This window comes from Cupressus sempervirens, chromosome 5 (genome assembly GCF_028749045.1).
Source record: "Cupressus sempervirens isolate cs-2001-9-10 chromosome 5, ASM2874904v1, whole genome shotgun sequence".
Taxonomy (NCBI): Eukaryota; Viridiplantae; Streptophyta; class Pinopsida; order Cupressales; family Cupressaceae; genus Cupressus; species Cupressus sempervirens.
Genome location: NC_143122.1, coordinates 345,361,579 through 345,379,251, shown reverse-complemented (window position 1 = coordinate 345,379,251; position 17,673 = coordinate 345,361,579). Strand labels below are relative to the sequence as shown.

The window sequence follows — 17,673 nt, the reverse complement described above, 5'->3', positions numbered from 1 at the left end:
CTCTTGGTTCCAATGTTGTATCTCTTCCTTATTAATAAAAACTCATCATGTAAAAATATAATCCCATGCAACATGAACAAAATGACATATTTCACTTATATTACACACAATTATCTCACATGCACTAATACATTTTACTACATACATAACATAACATGTATACACTCAATCACAGAATTACATAAATCCACAATAAGACATACATTATCTTTTACCTACATATTGAAATAAGTTGGCATCAAAGGTTTGTACACAAATCTAACCATATCATCTCCCCTTTTTGATTGGCCATATGCGCTACACACTCAAGTGTTCATATAACTCCAACCAAGATAATACATATAGCTAAAGTAATAGTACATAATACAAGAGTAAAATATACATCTATGTTAAATATTGTGATTATAAGATCTATTTATTATAAAATTCCCATCAATTAATGATGTATATAATGATGAGTTTCCATATGTACCACATAATCATTTGCTTCATGTATTGATATAAATGCAACATCCCAATTTTGATAATTCATTCATGAGCATTATAGAATCACATCTATTGAATAATTAAGGTCTATACCCAACTGCATACATTTCATTACAATCCTTAGCAAAATGAACATAATGATATAAGGTCACATTGAAATGATATAATTATTGAAATATATATTAGTACACTTATCACTAAGAGATGAATGTCATTGTTAGCATGACTATATAAGAGCATATATATGCAAGCTAAATAGTACAACAAGATGTAATACATCCTACTTCTACATTGCCAATTGCATCATTTCTACAAGTTATGCAATAATGGTACTCGATCCTTGTCAACATCATTAAAAGATCAAAGTCAATGGCTAAGAAAAATGTATGAAGATAACCTATTTTAACCTATGTATATTCATAATTCACTCTAGATTTCCATACAATACTACCACTAGGGGAAGACTCACATCCACCATCCTTATGTTGGACTTCATCTTGTAATTCCCTCATTAGTCAAGCACACTTGTTTTTGTCCATCAAATATTTTTCAAACAAAATATTATAAGACTCAATAATTCATCAATAGGTAAAGCTTGCAATTATTATTGTTGTGAAATAAGTAATTTTTCCTTCTATGATTAATTGTATTTATAATTAATTTTCATTTGAACATGTCGATGGAGATGGATTTTGAATAGAAGAGGAATATGGATGTGAGAGGGAGAGGTAGATAGGTGGATAGATAGAGAGAAAGAGGAGGCAGTTGGGGGATTAGGGGGTGCAAATGGATATTTATTGAAATAGAGATAGGGGAAAAGATGGATGATGAAGAATGAAGATTTAGAGATTAGATGTATAGGGAATAGATGACAAAGAGAGACCAATGGATAGAGAGACAGAGATGTCTTCAAATATGGAGGGTGTGGGGGCAGAAGATGGAGTTTGAGATGAATCTAGAATGAGAGAAATGATAAAAAAATGGACAGAGAGATATACAAGGATTAAAATGTAAAGATAGTAAGAGATCTAAGGAAATATTGAGTGAGACATAAAGAGGAAGAGACAATGAGGAGGAGATATAGATAGTAAGACTGGATAGTACAGAGATAAGGATATATAGAGAGGCTTAGAGGGATAGACAAACAAAAGAACAAATAAATAGAAAAAATTGTACCTCTCCCATCTCTTCTATCTTCATCCATCCATCCATCCCTCTTCCTTTCCACTTTCTTACAACTCTACATCTATATCTATTTGCCTTTCTATCTTTGTCCATATTTTTTATTTCATTTTTAACTTTCTTTATTTCATCATCTATTCAACTCTCTCCACCTTTATATCTTTAGCTTTGCCAGAATCTCATTATTGATCATTTGCTATCTCCATCTTTATCTTTCCATCTCTTTGATTTCTTCTAAAATTATCTAATATTCAGGTGCATTGTCTTTCTCCCATCTCCCCTTAGACGGCCATGTTTAGCTATATGGACTTTCCCCTATTTCCCTATCTTAATCTCTTTATTCATGTTTTGCCATTCTTTTTTCATGATTTTATTGTTATGTTTTATTTTTTCTTCAACACAAAGTTTAACGAGATCCCAAACGCTAAATAAAAGTGTTTTCTTAAAAAGTTAATGTCATTTCAAAATAATTTATCCGATGTGATGTCCATTTCATCAAAAGGGAAAGCTCAAGTGGACGATCAGATTATCTGTATTTTTGGCAAACACATTTGGTTATATGTGAACCAAATAATTACGCTGAGAGGCGTTCTATACAATGGCAGCACAAATGCCCAGCACGGGAATATGCCAAGATTCCTTGTCAATAAAAAAGAATTGGGAGCAGTTACAAACTTCCAAATTAAATATTAAAAAAGAATTCCCGAAATAATAGCTGGCCGAAATAATAGGAAGCCAAATGGAGGCTGAAATAATAGGCTCGAAAAAGTAGGGCCCTAAAAAGTAGGACCCGAAAAAATAGGGCCCGAAAAAATAGGGGCGAAATAATTTCAATATGATTTTTTTTTTTGTTAAATATAATTTTGCATGCACATTCATGTTTTTTTTTTGTGGGGAGTGGGGGAATTTGAAACAAATTCGTGGAATGTGAAGAGACGTCTGTTGGGGGATATGAGGAGCCTCTCAAAAGTTATAAAACCAAGGCTCCTCATTTCATTTTCATTTTATGTTTTTGCAGGAAGGAAGAGGTGGAGGTTATTGGAGGATTAGATTGGAGTTTTTGAATAGGAGTAAATTGAAGTTTTGGAGTAACATTTTTGCAGGTGAGATTTCTATTTTTTATTTACATTTTCATTTAGATTTAGATGTAGAAGTAAATTGAAATTCAAAATTAGTTATAATATTCTAATTTGATTTATATTTCAATTTTAATTAATTTCATTTAGATTTAGAATTCTGTTCATATGACCGAAATTGAGGCCACTGGAGGATCTGTGCAGAGTTTTTCGTGGAGATAAGCATGTGGGTACTGAATCAAGGCACATTAGGCCTCTTGGAGATGTAATTGCGGTGACTTCCATGGCTTTTTGAATCAAATAGGGCAATCTAAACAATCTCAGATCTGAAATTCTTTTTTTCCTTTTCAGCCGAAGACAGAACAAAGATTGCTTGCAAGAAATTTTGCAGAGTTTAAGATTTGATTGCTTATGGCCGACTATTCTTGGTAACTGATATTTCTATTGTATATTCCCGTGCCCAGCACGGGAAGTTTTAATCTATACAATTTATTTTGTGCATTTAGTGCACAAACTAAAGAATGCATATGCAATCAATTTTTTTTATCAATCTTTATGATAGCCTTTTTTTTAAAATAGAAAATAGAAATTATTCTTTTATGTATGTAGAAAAAAATGAGAAAGATTTTATGTATGTAAAAAATTAAAAGAATTCTATATACATCTAGATTTATTGAAAAGAATTCTATTTACATCTAGATATTTTGATTGAAATAACCATAATGTAAAAACAAAATATAAAATAGAAATGTTAATATATGTATGTAGAAAAAATTAGAAAGATTGCATGCATCTAAAAAAATTCTATTTACATCTAGATTTTTTTAGAATGGAAAAAAATGGATAATAGAAATATCAGTTGCATGTTTGTAGAAATAAATTAGAAAAACATGTATATAGAAATTAAAAAGATTCTATATGTGTCTAATTTTTAGATTTTACTTTATTCTAAACTATTTATTGATGGATATATATTTTAAAAATATTTATGTAGTTTAAAGTTTAGATTTTAATTAATTTGTATGCAAATAGGAAAAAGAATAAATATTTTATATATATGTAGATTAATTTCTATTTTTAAAATTTACAAGTAAATGAGTAATTTATTCATTTAAAGTAAACAAGTTTTTAAGTAATATATTTTTATTTTAGAAATATATTAATCATAATGTTCATTTATTATTACTTATTTAATATACTTACTCTCAAATCTAAGACAATAGAAATGATATTTTATTAACTTTGAAATAGGGAAGTGTTAAGCAAGTTCATTTACAAAAATACCAAAAATATATTTGGTCTTTGATCAAATTGGAGTTAATATTAGAAATACAAATATGATCATTAACAATTAAGCTAAATTCAATTCAAAACAATAATATTATTTAAATTTAAATAAAATAAGCCATGTTTACTTTGAAACATCAAACAACTAATTAACTAATACAATAATTAAAATAAATGAATCTATTATGACATAGAAAAATATTTTCAAAGTATAATTTCTTTGTTTTTGAATCAATATGAGTTTTTTTTCTCCTTGAAAAGATAAACCATCCTAATTTTCATCCTTAGTTAACCCTAACAACAACCCCTACCTTAGCCCTAGCCCCAACAATGATGTACAATATAACTATAATCCAACATTAAACTATAATTATAGCACTAAAACATATCCCTATTGATATAACGAAAATCTCAGTCCAAACCATAATCTAAACCAAAAACCTACACACTAATATTGGTTATAGTCCTAACCCTAAAATCTAACCCTTAACAATAATGTAAAAAAAAACTCCAAAATATTGATCAAAATCCTAAACCTACCTATAAGGATAACCATGATATTAAACTCTAAATCCAGTCCCAAGGTCCTAACCATGGTGTAAACCTATAACCGAACTCTTAAAAAATTTACTAATCCCTGATCCTAATCACATTCCCAACTTTAAACTTGAACCATAAACTATAGTTGTAACCATAATCATAAACTTAAACAAAACCCTAACCCTAAAGGTACAATCATAAAATTAATCATAGCTTAGACCCTAATCCTAGCACAAACCACAATCATGACCAAATATAAATCTTCACCTTACCCCTAATCATAATTTCAATGTTAACCCTAACATTAGTTTCAATCCTACCATGATATGAACCCTAATATAGACTTCACCTTGATCCTCACCCTAATCTTAAGTCTAATTAAACCCTAACTAAAACCTAATCTAAATGATATATCTAACTATAATCCTAACTGTAATTATCATACAACCCAATGCTAATCCTCATGTATATTTAATCCCTAATCTTAACTCTAAATATTCTATAAACTCTAGAATTGACCTTGATTCTAACCATAACCCTAAAATCTAAATTGTAACCATAGCACGAAAGGTGGGGACCCCCGCTACATGGCACAATTCTAGGTCTTGGAGCCTTATGAAAGCACTACAGAGTGAGGAAATGTCATAAAGGTGACATGTAGTAGCATGATGAAATTTTGGGCTTTAGAGCATTGCAGAAACAATGCAGCTTAAGGAGGCACTAGAATGGAGACTCATGGAAAGAAGAGGAAAGACATTCACGTCGCTGGCAAAAAACTATGAAAAGAGATAACATGATGTCTTAACCTCCCACAAAAAATGCAAGGTTGATCCCAAGGGGGAATTTGGTTTCCCCAAAAATGAATGATGGTCATCGATGAAGGTCTTCCTCTCGAAATAGACGGCATAGATGCATCATGAATCCTCACCAATGAAGGATTAAGTCGCAACCGTCGATGTAGATTCTCCCCTCAAAAAGGATGACTGAGATGCAATGAGGAAACTCCTCCCATTGAAGGATTAAGTCACATTCACCGATCAAGATTGGCTTTATTTCCAATGGATGACTAAGATGTAGTGAAGAGATTCCTCCCAACAAACGAAGCAGATAGCACAAAAGGTGTGAACCCCCTCCATGTGGCACAATTTTGGGTCTTAATGAATCATGAAAGCATTGTGGAGTGAGGAAATGTTGGAAAGGCAATGCGTGGTAGCATGATGCAATTTTTGGCTTCAGAGAATTGAAGAGACAATGTAGCATGACGATGCATCAGAATGGAGATGCATGGCAGCATCTTGTGCAATTCTAGGCTTTAGAGTGTTTCAAAGACACTAGCATATAAAGAAACGTTAGAATGGGAATACATGGCAACATCTTGCACTTTTGGGAAGATGGGAAGATAGCTCGCGAAGAAATAAGAGTTATCAAATCTGGCAGCATGAATCAACTCGACCAAGAAAAAATGATCCAGCGTGGTCAATGAAGAAACCGAGCCAACACAAAATGTTAGCCGCCAACTTTAGCGATGTTAACCCTCTGCAAAGAAGCTATCCCATTTAAGGTCTCTTAGATCAGACATCAGTGATGGGTTGAATAGGGGGAAAAAATAGCACACAATGCCCTCCTAAATGAAATTCTAAATGTAACACTAATAACCATAGTCCTACTTCTTTCCCTAACCTTATCCATGAGCGTGGGAATATACATATTATTATATAGGGCACCTTATATAATAATAAATATAATCTAAAATCCCAACCCTTACTCCCCTCCTAACTATAACTGTGACCATAAGAAAACTTCTAAATATAACCCTTCCTCTAACTCTAACCCTAACCCTAACCCTAACTATAATTGTAACCCTATCCCTACCACTAACTGTAACCCTGAATCTAACTCTACCATAATTGAACTTTAACCCTAACTATAACTATAACCCTAAACCTAACTCTAACCTTAACCGTAACCATAACCGTAACCCAAAACCTAACCCTAATCGTAGCTAGGATTCTAATACTCTGTCTACCCCTAACTCAAACTATAGCCCTAACTATACCTCAAACTCTAACCGTAACTCATATTCTAACCCTAAACCTAACCCTAACCTTGACCCTAACCCTAAGCCTAAGCCTAAGCCTAACCCTTTGTCTACCCCTATCTCTAACCCTAACCCTAACCCTAACCCTACCCCTAACTCTAACCCTAAATCTAACTCTTTCTGTAAATCTAACTCTACCATAATTAGACTCTAACCCTAACCCTAACTTTAATCCTGACTGAAACCCTAACCCTAACCCTAACTCTAACCTTAACCCTGACTCAATCCCCTTACCCTAACCTTAACATTGATATAACTCTCTCTATATATAACCCTAACTCTAAATATAAACCTAACCCTAACCCTAACCCTAACCCTAAATTTAACTCTAACCCTAACTGTAAGCGTAACCCTACCCCTACCCATAACTCTAACTGTAAATCTAACTCTACCATAATTGGATTTTAATTTTAACCCTAACCCTAACTCTAACCCTAACCTTGACTCAAAACTCTAACCCTAACCCTAACTCTAACATTAACCCAACTGTAAAATTAACTCTATTGGTAACTCAAACCCTAAAACTAACCCTAATTCTAACCCTAACTCTATCTCTAGCTCTAGCTCTAACCCTAACTCTAACCATAACTCAAACTCAAACCCTAAACCTAACCCTAATCCTAACCCAAATTATAATGCTCTGTCTACCCCTAACTCAAACTATAACCCTAACCCTAACTCAAACTCTAACCCTAACTCATACTCTAACCCTAAACTTGACCCTAGCCCTAACCCTAACCTAGAACCTTACCCTAACCCTAACCCTAACCCTATCTATAACCCTAATCCTAACCCTAACTCTAATCCTAATCTTAACCCTAATTCTAATCCTAACACTAACCTTAACCCTACCCCTAACTCTAACCATAAATCTAACTCTACCATAATTACAATCTAACCCTAACCCCAACCTTAACCCTAGCTCAAACCCTTACCCTAACTTTGTCCCTAACCATATATCTACGTATGACTATAACATTTTACATTACAATATCCCAAAAATAAAATATATATTTTTATCTAAATTAAACTCCTTATATTAAATTTAAAATAATATTTGACTCAAACCTTAACCATAACCCTAACCTTAACCATGAGCATTACTCTAACCCTAACCTTAACCATAAACATAACTCTACACCTAACTCTAACCCTAATTCTAACTCTACCATAATTGGACTCTAATCTTATCCCTAACCCTAACTATAAGCATAACTCTAACCCTAGCCTTAACCATGAGCATAACTTTAACGTTAGCCTTACTATAACCCTAACACTAACCCTAATCATAACCATAACCATAACTCTAACCCTAACCTTAACCATGACCATAACATTAACCCTAACCTTAACCATAAACATAACTCTAATCTAAACCATAACCATAACTCTAACAATAACCATAACCATAACTCTATCCCTAACCTTAACCATAGCTCAAACCCTAACCCTAACTCCAACCCTAACTCTAATGCTAACCCTAACCCTAATTCTATCCCTAAGGTTAACATTAACTATAATGGTAACTTTGTCCCTAACCATATATCTATGTATGACTATAACATTTTACATTACAATATCCCAAAAATAAAAAATATATTTTTAATCTATATTAAACTCCTTATATTAAATTTTTAAAAATATTTTGAAGCATAATTTTATACTAACTTCATACAACTCTAATTAAAAATTAATTAACAATTTTATAGTAACCTTATCAAAATAAAAAATAAAAAGTAAATATTTTTCCTATTGCGCCGCGACTGCCACTAGCTATATATACCTCTATATATATTACGCCGAGAGTAATCGTTCTCGAGGCGCCTATTTTTATTTTCATTAATCCCAACTTCGATTAAAATAACTTTGGGATTAAATAAAAATAGGCTCCTCGAGAACGATTACTCTCGGCGTAATATATATAGAGGTATATATAGCTAGTTGTATTATCAATAGTTTTTATTGCGCCGAGAGGCGTTCTATACAATGGCAGCACAAATGCCTAGCACGGGAATATGCCAAGATTCCTTGTCAATAAAAAAGAATTGGGAGCAGTTACAAACTTCCAAATTAAATATTAAAAAAGAATTCCCGAAATAATAGCTGGCCGAAATAATAGGAAGCCAAATGGAGGCCGAAATAATAGGCTCGAAAAAGTAGGGCCCGAAAAAATAGGGGCGAAATAATTTCAATATGATTTTTTTTTTTGTTAAATATAATTTTGCATGCACATTCATGTTTTTTTTTTGTGGGGAGTGGGGGAATTTGAAACAAATTTGTGGAATGTGAAGAGACGTCTGTTGGGGGATATGAGGAGCCTCTCAGAAGTTATAAAACCAAGGCTCCTCATTTCATTTTCATTTTATGTTTTTGCAGGAAGGAAGAGGTGAAGGTTATTGGAGAATTAGATTGGAGTTTTTGAATAGGAGTAAATTGAAGTTTTGGAGTAACATTTTTGCAGGTGAGATTTCTATTTTTTATTTACATTTTCATTTAGATTTAGATGTAGAAGTAAATTGAAATTCAAAATTAGTTATAATATTCTACTTTGATTTATATTTCAATTTTAATTAATTTCATTTAGATTTAGAATTCTGTTCATATGACCGAAATTGAGGCCACTGGAGGACCTGTGCAGAGTTTTTCATGGAGATAAGCATGTGGGTACTGAATCAAGGCACATTAGGCCTCTTGGAGATGTAATTGCGGTGACTTTCATGGCTTTTTGAATCGAATAGGGCAATCTAAACAATCTCAGATCTGAAATTCTTTTTTTCCTTTTCAGCCGAAGACAGAACAAAGATTGCTTCCAAGAAATTTTGCAGAGTTTAAGATTTGATTGCTTATGGCCGACTATTCTTGGTAACTGATATTTCTATTGTATATTCCCGTGCCCAGCACGGGAAGTTTTAATCTATACAATTTATTTTGTGCATTTAGTGCACAAACTAAAGAATGCATATGCAATCAATTTTTTTTATCAATCTTTATGATAGCTTTTTTTTTAAAATAGAAAATAGAAATTATTCTTTTATGTATGTAGAAAAAAATGAGAAAGATTTTATGTATGTAAAAAATTAAAAGAATTCTATATACATCTAGATTTATTGAAAAGAATTCTATTTACATCTAGATATTTTGATTGAAATAACCATAATGTAAAAACAAAATATAAAATAGAAATGTTAATATATGTATGTAGAAAAAATTAGAAAGATTGCATGCATCTAAAAAAATTCTATTTACATCTAGATTTTTTTAGAATGGAAAAAAATGGATAATAGAAATATCAGTTGCATGTTTGTAGAAATAAATTAGAAAAACATGTATCTAGAAATTAAAAAGATTCTATATGTGTCTAATTTTTAGATTTTACTTTATTCTAAACTAATTATTGATGGATATATATTTTAAAAATATTTATGTAGTTTAAAGTTTAGATTTTAATTAAATTGTATGCAAATAGGAAAAAGAATAAATATTTTATATATATGTAGATTAATTTCTATTTTTAAAATTTACAAGTAAATGAGTACTTTATTCATTTAAAGTAAACAAGTTTTTAAGTAATATATTTTTATTTTAGAAATATATTAATCATAATGTTCATTTATTATTACTTATTTAATATACTTACTCTCAAATCTAAGACAATAGAAATGATATTTTATTAACTTTGAAATAGGGAAGTGTTAAGCAAGTTCGTTTACAAAAATACAAAAAATATATTTGGTCTTTGATAAAATTGGAGTTAATATTAGAAATATAAATATGATCATTAACAATTAAGCTAAATTCAGTTCAAAACAATAATGTTATTTAAATTTAAATAATTTTTTTTGAAAAGAATTCTATTTACATCTAGATATTTTGATTGAAATAACCATAATGTAAAAAAAAAATATAAAATAGAAATGTTAATATATGTATGTAGAAAAAATTAGAAAGATTGCATGCATCTAAAAAAATTCTATTTACATCTAGATTTTTTTAGAATGGAAAAAAATGGATAATAGAAATATCAGTTGCATGTTTGTAGAAATAAATTAGAAAAACATGTATATAGAAATTAAAAAGATTCTATATGTGTCTAATTTTTAGATTTTACTTTATTCTAAACTATTTATTGATGGATATATATTTTAAAAATATTTATGTAGTTTAAAGTTTAGATTTTAATTAATTTGTATGCAAATAGGAAAAAGAATAAATATTTTATATATATGTAGATTAATTTCTATTTTTAAAATTTACAAGTAAATGAGTACTTTATTCATTTAAAGTAAACAAGTTTTTAAGTAATATATTTTTATTTTAGAAATATATTAATCATAATGTTCATTTATTATTACTTATTTAATATACTTACTCTCAAATCTAAGACAATAGAAATGATATTTTATTAACTTTGAAATAGGGAAGTGTTAAGCAAGTTCGTTTACAAAAATACCAAAAATATATTTGGTCTTTGATCAAATTGGAGTTAATATTAGAAATACAAATATGATCATTAACAATTAAGCTAAATTCAATTCAAAACAATAATATTATTTAAATTTAAATAAATTAAGCCATGTTTACTTTGAAACATCAAACAACTAATTAACTAATACAATAATTAAAATAAATGAATCTATTATGACACAGAAAAATATTTTCGAAGTATAATTTCTTTGTTTTTGAATCAATATGAGTTTTTTTTCTACTTGAAAAGATAAACCATCCTAATTGTCATCCTTAGTTAACCCTAACAACAACCCCTACCTTAGCCCTAGCCCCAACAATGATGTACAATATAACTATAATCCAACATTAAACTATAATTATAGCACTAAAACATATCCCTATTGATATAACGAAAATCTCAGTCCAAACCATAATCTAAACCAAAAACCTACACACTAATATTGGTTATAGTCCTAACCCTAAAATCTAACCCTTAACCATAATGTAAAAAAAAACTCCAAAATATTGATCAAAATCCTAAACCTACCTATATGGATAACCATGATATTAAACTCTAAATCCAGTCCCAAGGTCCTAACCATGGTGTAAACCTATAACCGAACTCTTAAAAAATTTACTAATCCCTGATCCTAATCACATTCCCAACTTTAAACTTGAACCATAAACTATAGTTGTAACCATAATCATAAACTTAAACAAAACCCTAACCCTAAAGGTACAATCATAAAATTAATCATAGCTTAGACCCTAATCCTAGCACAAACCACAATCATGACCAAATATAAATCTTCACCTTACCCCTAATCATAATTTCAATGTTAACCCTAACATTAGTTTCAATCCTACCATGATATGAACCCTAATATAGACTTCACCTTGATCCTCACCCTAATCTTAAGTCTAATTAAACCCTGACTAAAACCTAATCTAAATGATATATCTAACTATAATCCTAACTGTAATTATCATACAACCCAATGCTAATCCTCATGTATATTTAATCCCTAATCTTAACTCTAAATATTCTATAAACTCTAGAATTGACCTTGATTCTAACCATAACCCTAAAATCTAAATTGTAACCATAGCACGAAAGGTGGGGACCCCCGCTACATGGCACAATTCTGGGTCTTGGAGCCTTATGAAAGCACTACAGAGTGAGGAAATGTCATAAAGGTGACATGTAGTAGCATGATTCAATTTTGGGCTTTAGAGCATTGCAGAAACAATGCAGCTTAAGGAGGCACTAGAATGGAGACTCATGGAAAGAAGAGGAAAGACATTCACGTTGCTGGCAAAAAACTATGAAAAGAGATAACATGATGTCTTAACCTCCCACAAAAAATGCAAGGTTGATCCCAAGGGGGAATTTGGTTTCCCCAAAAATGAATGATGGTCATCGATGAAGGTCTTCCTCTCGAAATAGACGGCATAGATGCATCATGAATCCTCACCAATGAAGGATTAAGTCGCAACCGTCGATGTAGATTCTCCCCTCAAAAAGGATGACTGAGATGCAATGAGGAAACTCCTCCCAATGAAGGATTAAGTCACATTCGCCGATCAAGATTGGCTTTATTTCCAATGGATGACTAAGATGTAGTGAAGAGATTCCTCCCAACAAACGAAGCAGATAGCACAAAAGGTGTGAACCCCCTCCATGTGGCACAATTTTGGGTCTTAAAGAATCATGAAAGCATTGTGGAGTGAGGAAATGTTGGAAAGGCAATGCGTGGTAGCATGATGCAATTTTTGGCTTCAGAGAATTGAAGAGACAATGTAGCATGACGATGCATCAGAATGGAGATGCATGGCAGCATCTTGTGCAATTCTAGGCTTTAGAGTGTTTCGAAGACACTAGCATATAAAGAAACGTTAGAATGGGAATGCATGGCAACATCTTGCACTTTTGGGAAGATGGGAAGATAGCTCGCGAAGAAATAAGAGTTATCAAATCTGGCAGCATGAATCAAGTCGACCAAGAAAAAATGATCCAGTGTGGTCAATGAAGAAACCGAGCCAACACAAAATGTTAGCCGCCAACTTTAGCGATGTTAACCCTCTGTAAAGAAGCTATCCCATTTAAGGTCTCTCAGATCAGACATCAGTGATGGGTTGAATAGGGGGAAAAAATAGCACACAATGCCCTCCTAAATGAAATTCTAAATGTAACACTAATAACCATAGTCCTACTTCTTTCGCTAACCTTATCCATGAGCATGGGAATATACATATTATTATATAGGGCACCTTATATAATAATAAATATAATCTAAAATCCCAACCCTTACTCCCCTCCTAACTATAACTGTGACCATAAGAAAACTTCTAAATATAACCCTTCCTCTAACTCTAACCCTAACCCTAACCCTAACTATAATTGTAACCCTATCCCTACCACTAACTGTAACCCTGAATCTAAATCTACCATAATTGGACTTTAACCCTAACTATAACTATAACCCTAAACCTAACTCTAACCTTAACCGTAACCATAACCGTAACCCAAAACCTAACCCTAATCGTAGCTAGGATTCTAATACTCTGTCTACCCCTAACTCAAACTATAGCCCTAACTATACCTCAAACTCTAACCGTAACTCATATTCTAACCCTAAACCTAACCCTAACCTTGACCCTAACCCTAAGCCTAAGCCTAAGCCTAACCCTTTGTCTACCCCTATCTCTAACCCTAACCCTAACCCTAACCCTACCCCTAACTCTAACCCTAAATCTAACTCTTTCTGTAAATCTAACTCTACCATAATTAGACTCTAACCCTAACCCTAACTTTAATCCTGACTGAAACCCTAACCCTAACCCTAACTCTAACCTTAACCCTGACTCAATCCCCTTACCCTAACCTTAACATTGATATAACTCTCTCTATATATAACCCTAACTCTAAATATAAACCTAACCCTAACCCTAACCCTAACCCTAAATCTAACTCTAACCCTAACTGTAAGCGTAACCCTACCCCTACCCATAACTCTAACTGTAAATCTAACTCTACCATAATTGGATTTTAATTTTAACCCTAACCCTAACTCTAACCCTAACCTTGACTCAAAACTCTAACCCTAACCCTAACTCTAACATTAACCCAACTGTAAAATTAACTCTATTGGTAACTCAAACCCTAAAACTAACCCTAATTCTAACCCTAACTTTAACTCTAGCTCTAGGTCTAACCCTAACTCTAACCATAACTCAAACTCAAACCCTAAACCTAACCCTAATCCTAACCCAAATTATAATGCTCTGTCTACCCCTAACTCAAACTATAACCCTAACCCTAACTCAAAATCTAACCCTAACTCATACTCTAACCCTAAACCTGACCCTAGCCCTAACCCTAACCTAGAACCTTACCCTAACCCTAACCCTAACCCTATCTATAACCCTAATCCTAACCCTAACTCTAATCCTAATCTTAACCCTAATTCTAATCCTAACACTAACCTTAACCCTACCCCTAACTCTAACCATAAATCTAACTCTACCATAATTACAATCTAACCCTAACCCTAACCTTAACCCTAGCTCAAACCCTTACCCTAACTTTGTCCCTAACCATATATCTATGTATGACTATAACATTTTACATTACAATATCCCAAAAATAAAATATATATTTTTATCTAAATTAAACTCCTTATATTAAATTTAAAATAATATTTGACTCAAACCTTAACCGTAACCCTAACCTTAACCATGAGCATTACTCTAACCCTAACCTTAACCATAAACATAACTCTACACCTAACTCTAACCCTAATTCTAACTCTACCATAATTGGACTCTAATCCTATCCCTAACCCTAACTATAAGCATAACTCTAACCCTAGCCTTAACCATGAGCATAACTTTAACGTTAGCCTTACTATAACCCTAACACTAACCCTAATCATAACCATAACCATAACTCTAACCCTAACCTTAACCATGACCATAACATTAACCCTAACCTTAACCATAAACATAACTCTAATCTAAACCATAACCATAACTCTAACAATAACCATAACCATAACTCTATCCCTAACCTTAACCATAGCTCAAACCCTAACCCTAACTCCAACCCTAACTCTAATGCTAACCCTAACCCTAATTCTATCCCTAAGGTTAACATTAACTATAATGGTAACTTTGTCCCTAACCATATATCTATGTATGACTATAACATTTTACATTACAATATCCCAAAAATAAAAAATATATTTTTAATCTATATTAAACTCCTTATATTAAATTTTTAAAAATATTTTGAAGCATAATTTTATACTAACTTCATACAACTCTAATTAAAAATTAATTAACAATTTTATAGTAACCTTATCAAAATAAAAAATAAAAAGTAAATATTTTTCCTATTGCGCCGCGACTACCACTAGCTATATATACCTCTATATATATTACGCCGAGAGTAATCGTTCTCGAGGCGCCTATTTTATTGTTATTTTCATTAATTCCAACTTCGATTAAAATAACTTTGGGATTAAATAAAAATAGGCGCCTCGAGAACGATTACTCTCGGCGTAATATATATAGAGGTATATATAGCTAGTAGGCAAACTTTTGGCAATACTATTGTGGCACGCCAGTAAAGCATGATCTGTGGCGAATGAAATTAGTCGGAGGAGTCCAAATACTATGTTTCAGATTTATAATACTAAAATATAAAAGAATCGCGGGAGCTTAAAATTTTAATTAACAGAGCTCAAACCGTTAATCACACGGCATCGGGAAAATAAATTCAATCATTCTCGTGATCTCAACACCGTCAGAAGTATAGTTTTATTTGTTTCCAAGCATCTTCCTTATGTTAAACTTGATTTATTTTTTCATGATATTAATATAAAACAATCTGCCCACTTACTTCCCTATAACACACACAGATAATTAAATGCATATCGTAATCTTGAACAAAGGAAAGCATTTTTCTTTGTTGTTTGTATTGTTATACATTGCCCTACCAAAACGGGAGAAAATGTCCATAGATTTCATTACGATGCTGACAGAGTTCACTTGTACCTTGTAATATAACACCATTCCTGCACATCAATTAGACAGCTCAGACCCAATCATGGTGTCTCTACCGGCTATATATAGCCGCTTATGTGTCTCATCTTCTTCGAGCATTGAATTGCAGCAACTTGTTTTTTGGGTTTAGTATTATTTTCATTGGTTGTGGTGAGAAATCAATATTGTTAGAATGAAGAAGGCTGCAGCAGTACTGTTTATTGTTATGATTCAGTTGGCCACCACCATGCAACTTATAATGGCGTGGACTCCCGCTTCTCTTCCTACAACTTCAGACGAATGCCCAATTGATGCTTTGAAGCTGGGAGCATGTGTTGATGTGCTTAGTGGCCTTGTGCATGTGGGCGTTGGAGATCCTGTTGTAAATCAATGTTGCCCTATAATTGAAGATGTTTTGGCACTAGAAGCAGCACTGTGTTTATGTACAACAATTAGGGCAAAGCTTCTCAACCTTAATATTCTTCTTCCTTTGGCGCTGGAGCTCCTTGTATCATGTGGAGAGACCATTCCTCCGAGCTTCAAATGCCCAGCTCAGTAACCTATTTATCATTATCTATACTTCTCGCTCGCATGGTTATTACTACTTATTCTATGTTTTTAGTTGTGGCTTTCAGTGTGTATTAGGGGAATAAAGAAATTGTTCTCATCATATATTTGGGGTTCGTTACGAATCATTTAACTAAGCCCCTAGATGCCTCAATTGTATTTATTATTATTAATCCCTGTCGTTAAGGCAGAGACTATAGTTTTCAGTGCATAGTCATCTATTAGTTTGCATCCTGGAAAGTGTGTATCCATGGTTTTCTTATGATCTATATAAATTTTGTTATTTTCTCTTTGGCCTATATGATATTTCCTGTTAGTCTTTTTAATGTTTCATTAAAAGTAATTTCACAATTAATAAAACTCCAGAGATTTACATGTGGATGTTTCTATGACTCTACACCTGTTACATGTCTTTTGCATGTAACAATAGTTGTACAAGGCAGCTGGCATGAATGTAGCATCTCTTGTTATTATTACTTTTTGTTTTGTTCATCATGCTCAGTTTCCATTTATCCCTTCTTGTTTTGTTCAAGTTTCTACTGCTTCCTGCATCCATTGATGAAATACGTGATTGGAGAAGCTGCAAAGAAAGGACTTGTGTAGAATAGAGTTGTCTTCACCTATCAGCTATATCTATTGTGAGTATTCAATATTTACAAAGATAACAAAAAAATAATATTTGAAAATTATTGAAAGTTGAGAAGACGAAACGGTTGTAGTTTTTTCAGCTGGGCATTCAACTCTATTGCATTTGAGATATTAAGATTGATTTTAAGATTTTGGGTTTTATTGCTAGCAATTTTTAACATTAAATCCAAAATCTTATTTACATTCAGATGACCTTTTTCTTTATTGTTTATTTTAAAGTAGGAGAAACTAGAAATTGCTAAGTAGTGTTGATTGAATTCCTTTGATAAACCGTGAGTGTCTCAAGGCTTGAAGAAT

General features: G+C 32.1%; 1 protein-coding gene across 1 annotated transcript; it reads left to right on the top strand.

Moving 5' to 3' along the window:
• The first annotated feature begins 16,031 nt into the window (after positions 1-16,031).
• On the top strand, positions 16,032-17,016 carry LOC149556110 (36.4 kDa proline-rich protein-like). Its single transcript, XM_089830249.1, has one exon. It carries the CDS (start codon positions 16,355-16,357, stop codon positions 16,718-16,720), a length of 366 nt encoding a protein of 121 aa, XP_089686375.1. The 5' UTR covers positions 16,032-16,354; the 3' UTR covers positions 16,721-17,016.
• Positions 17,017-17,673: the final 657 nt, after the last annotated feature.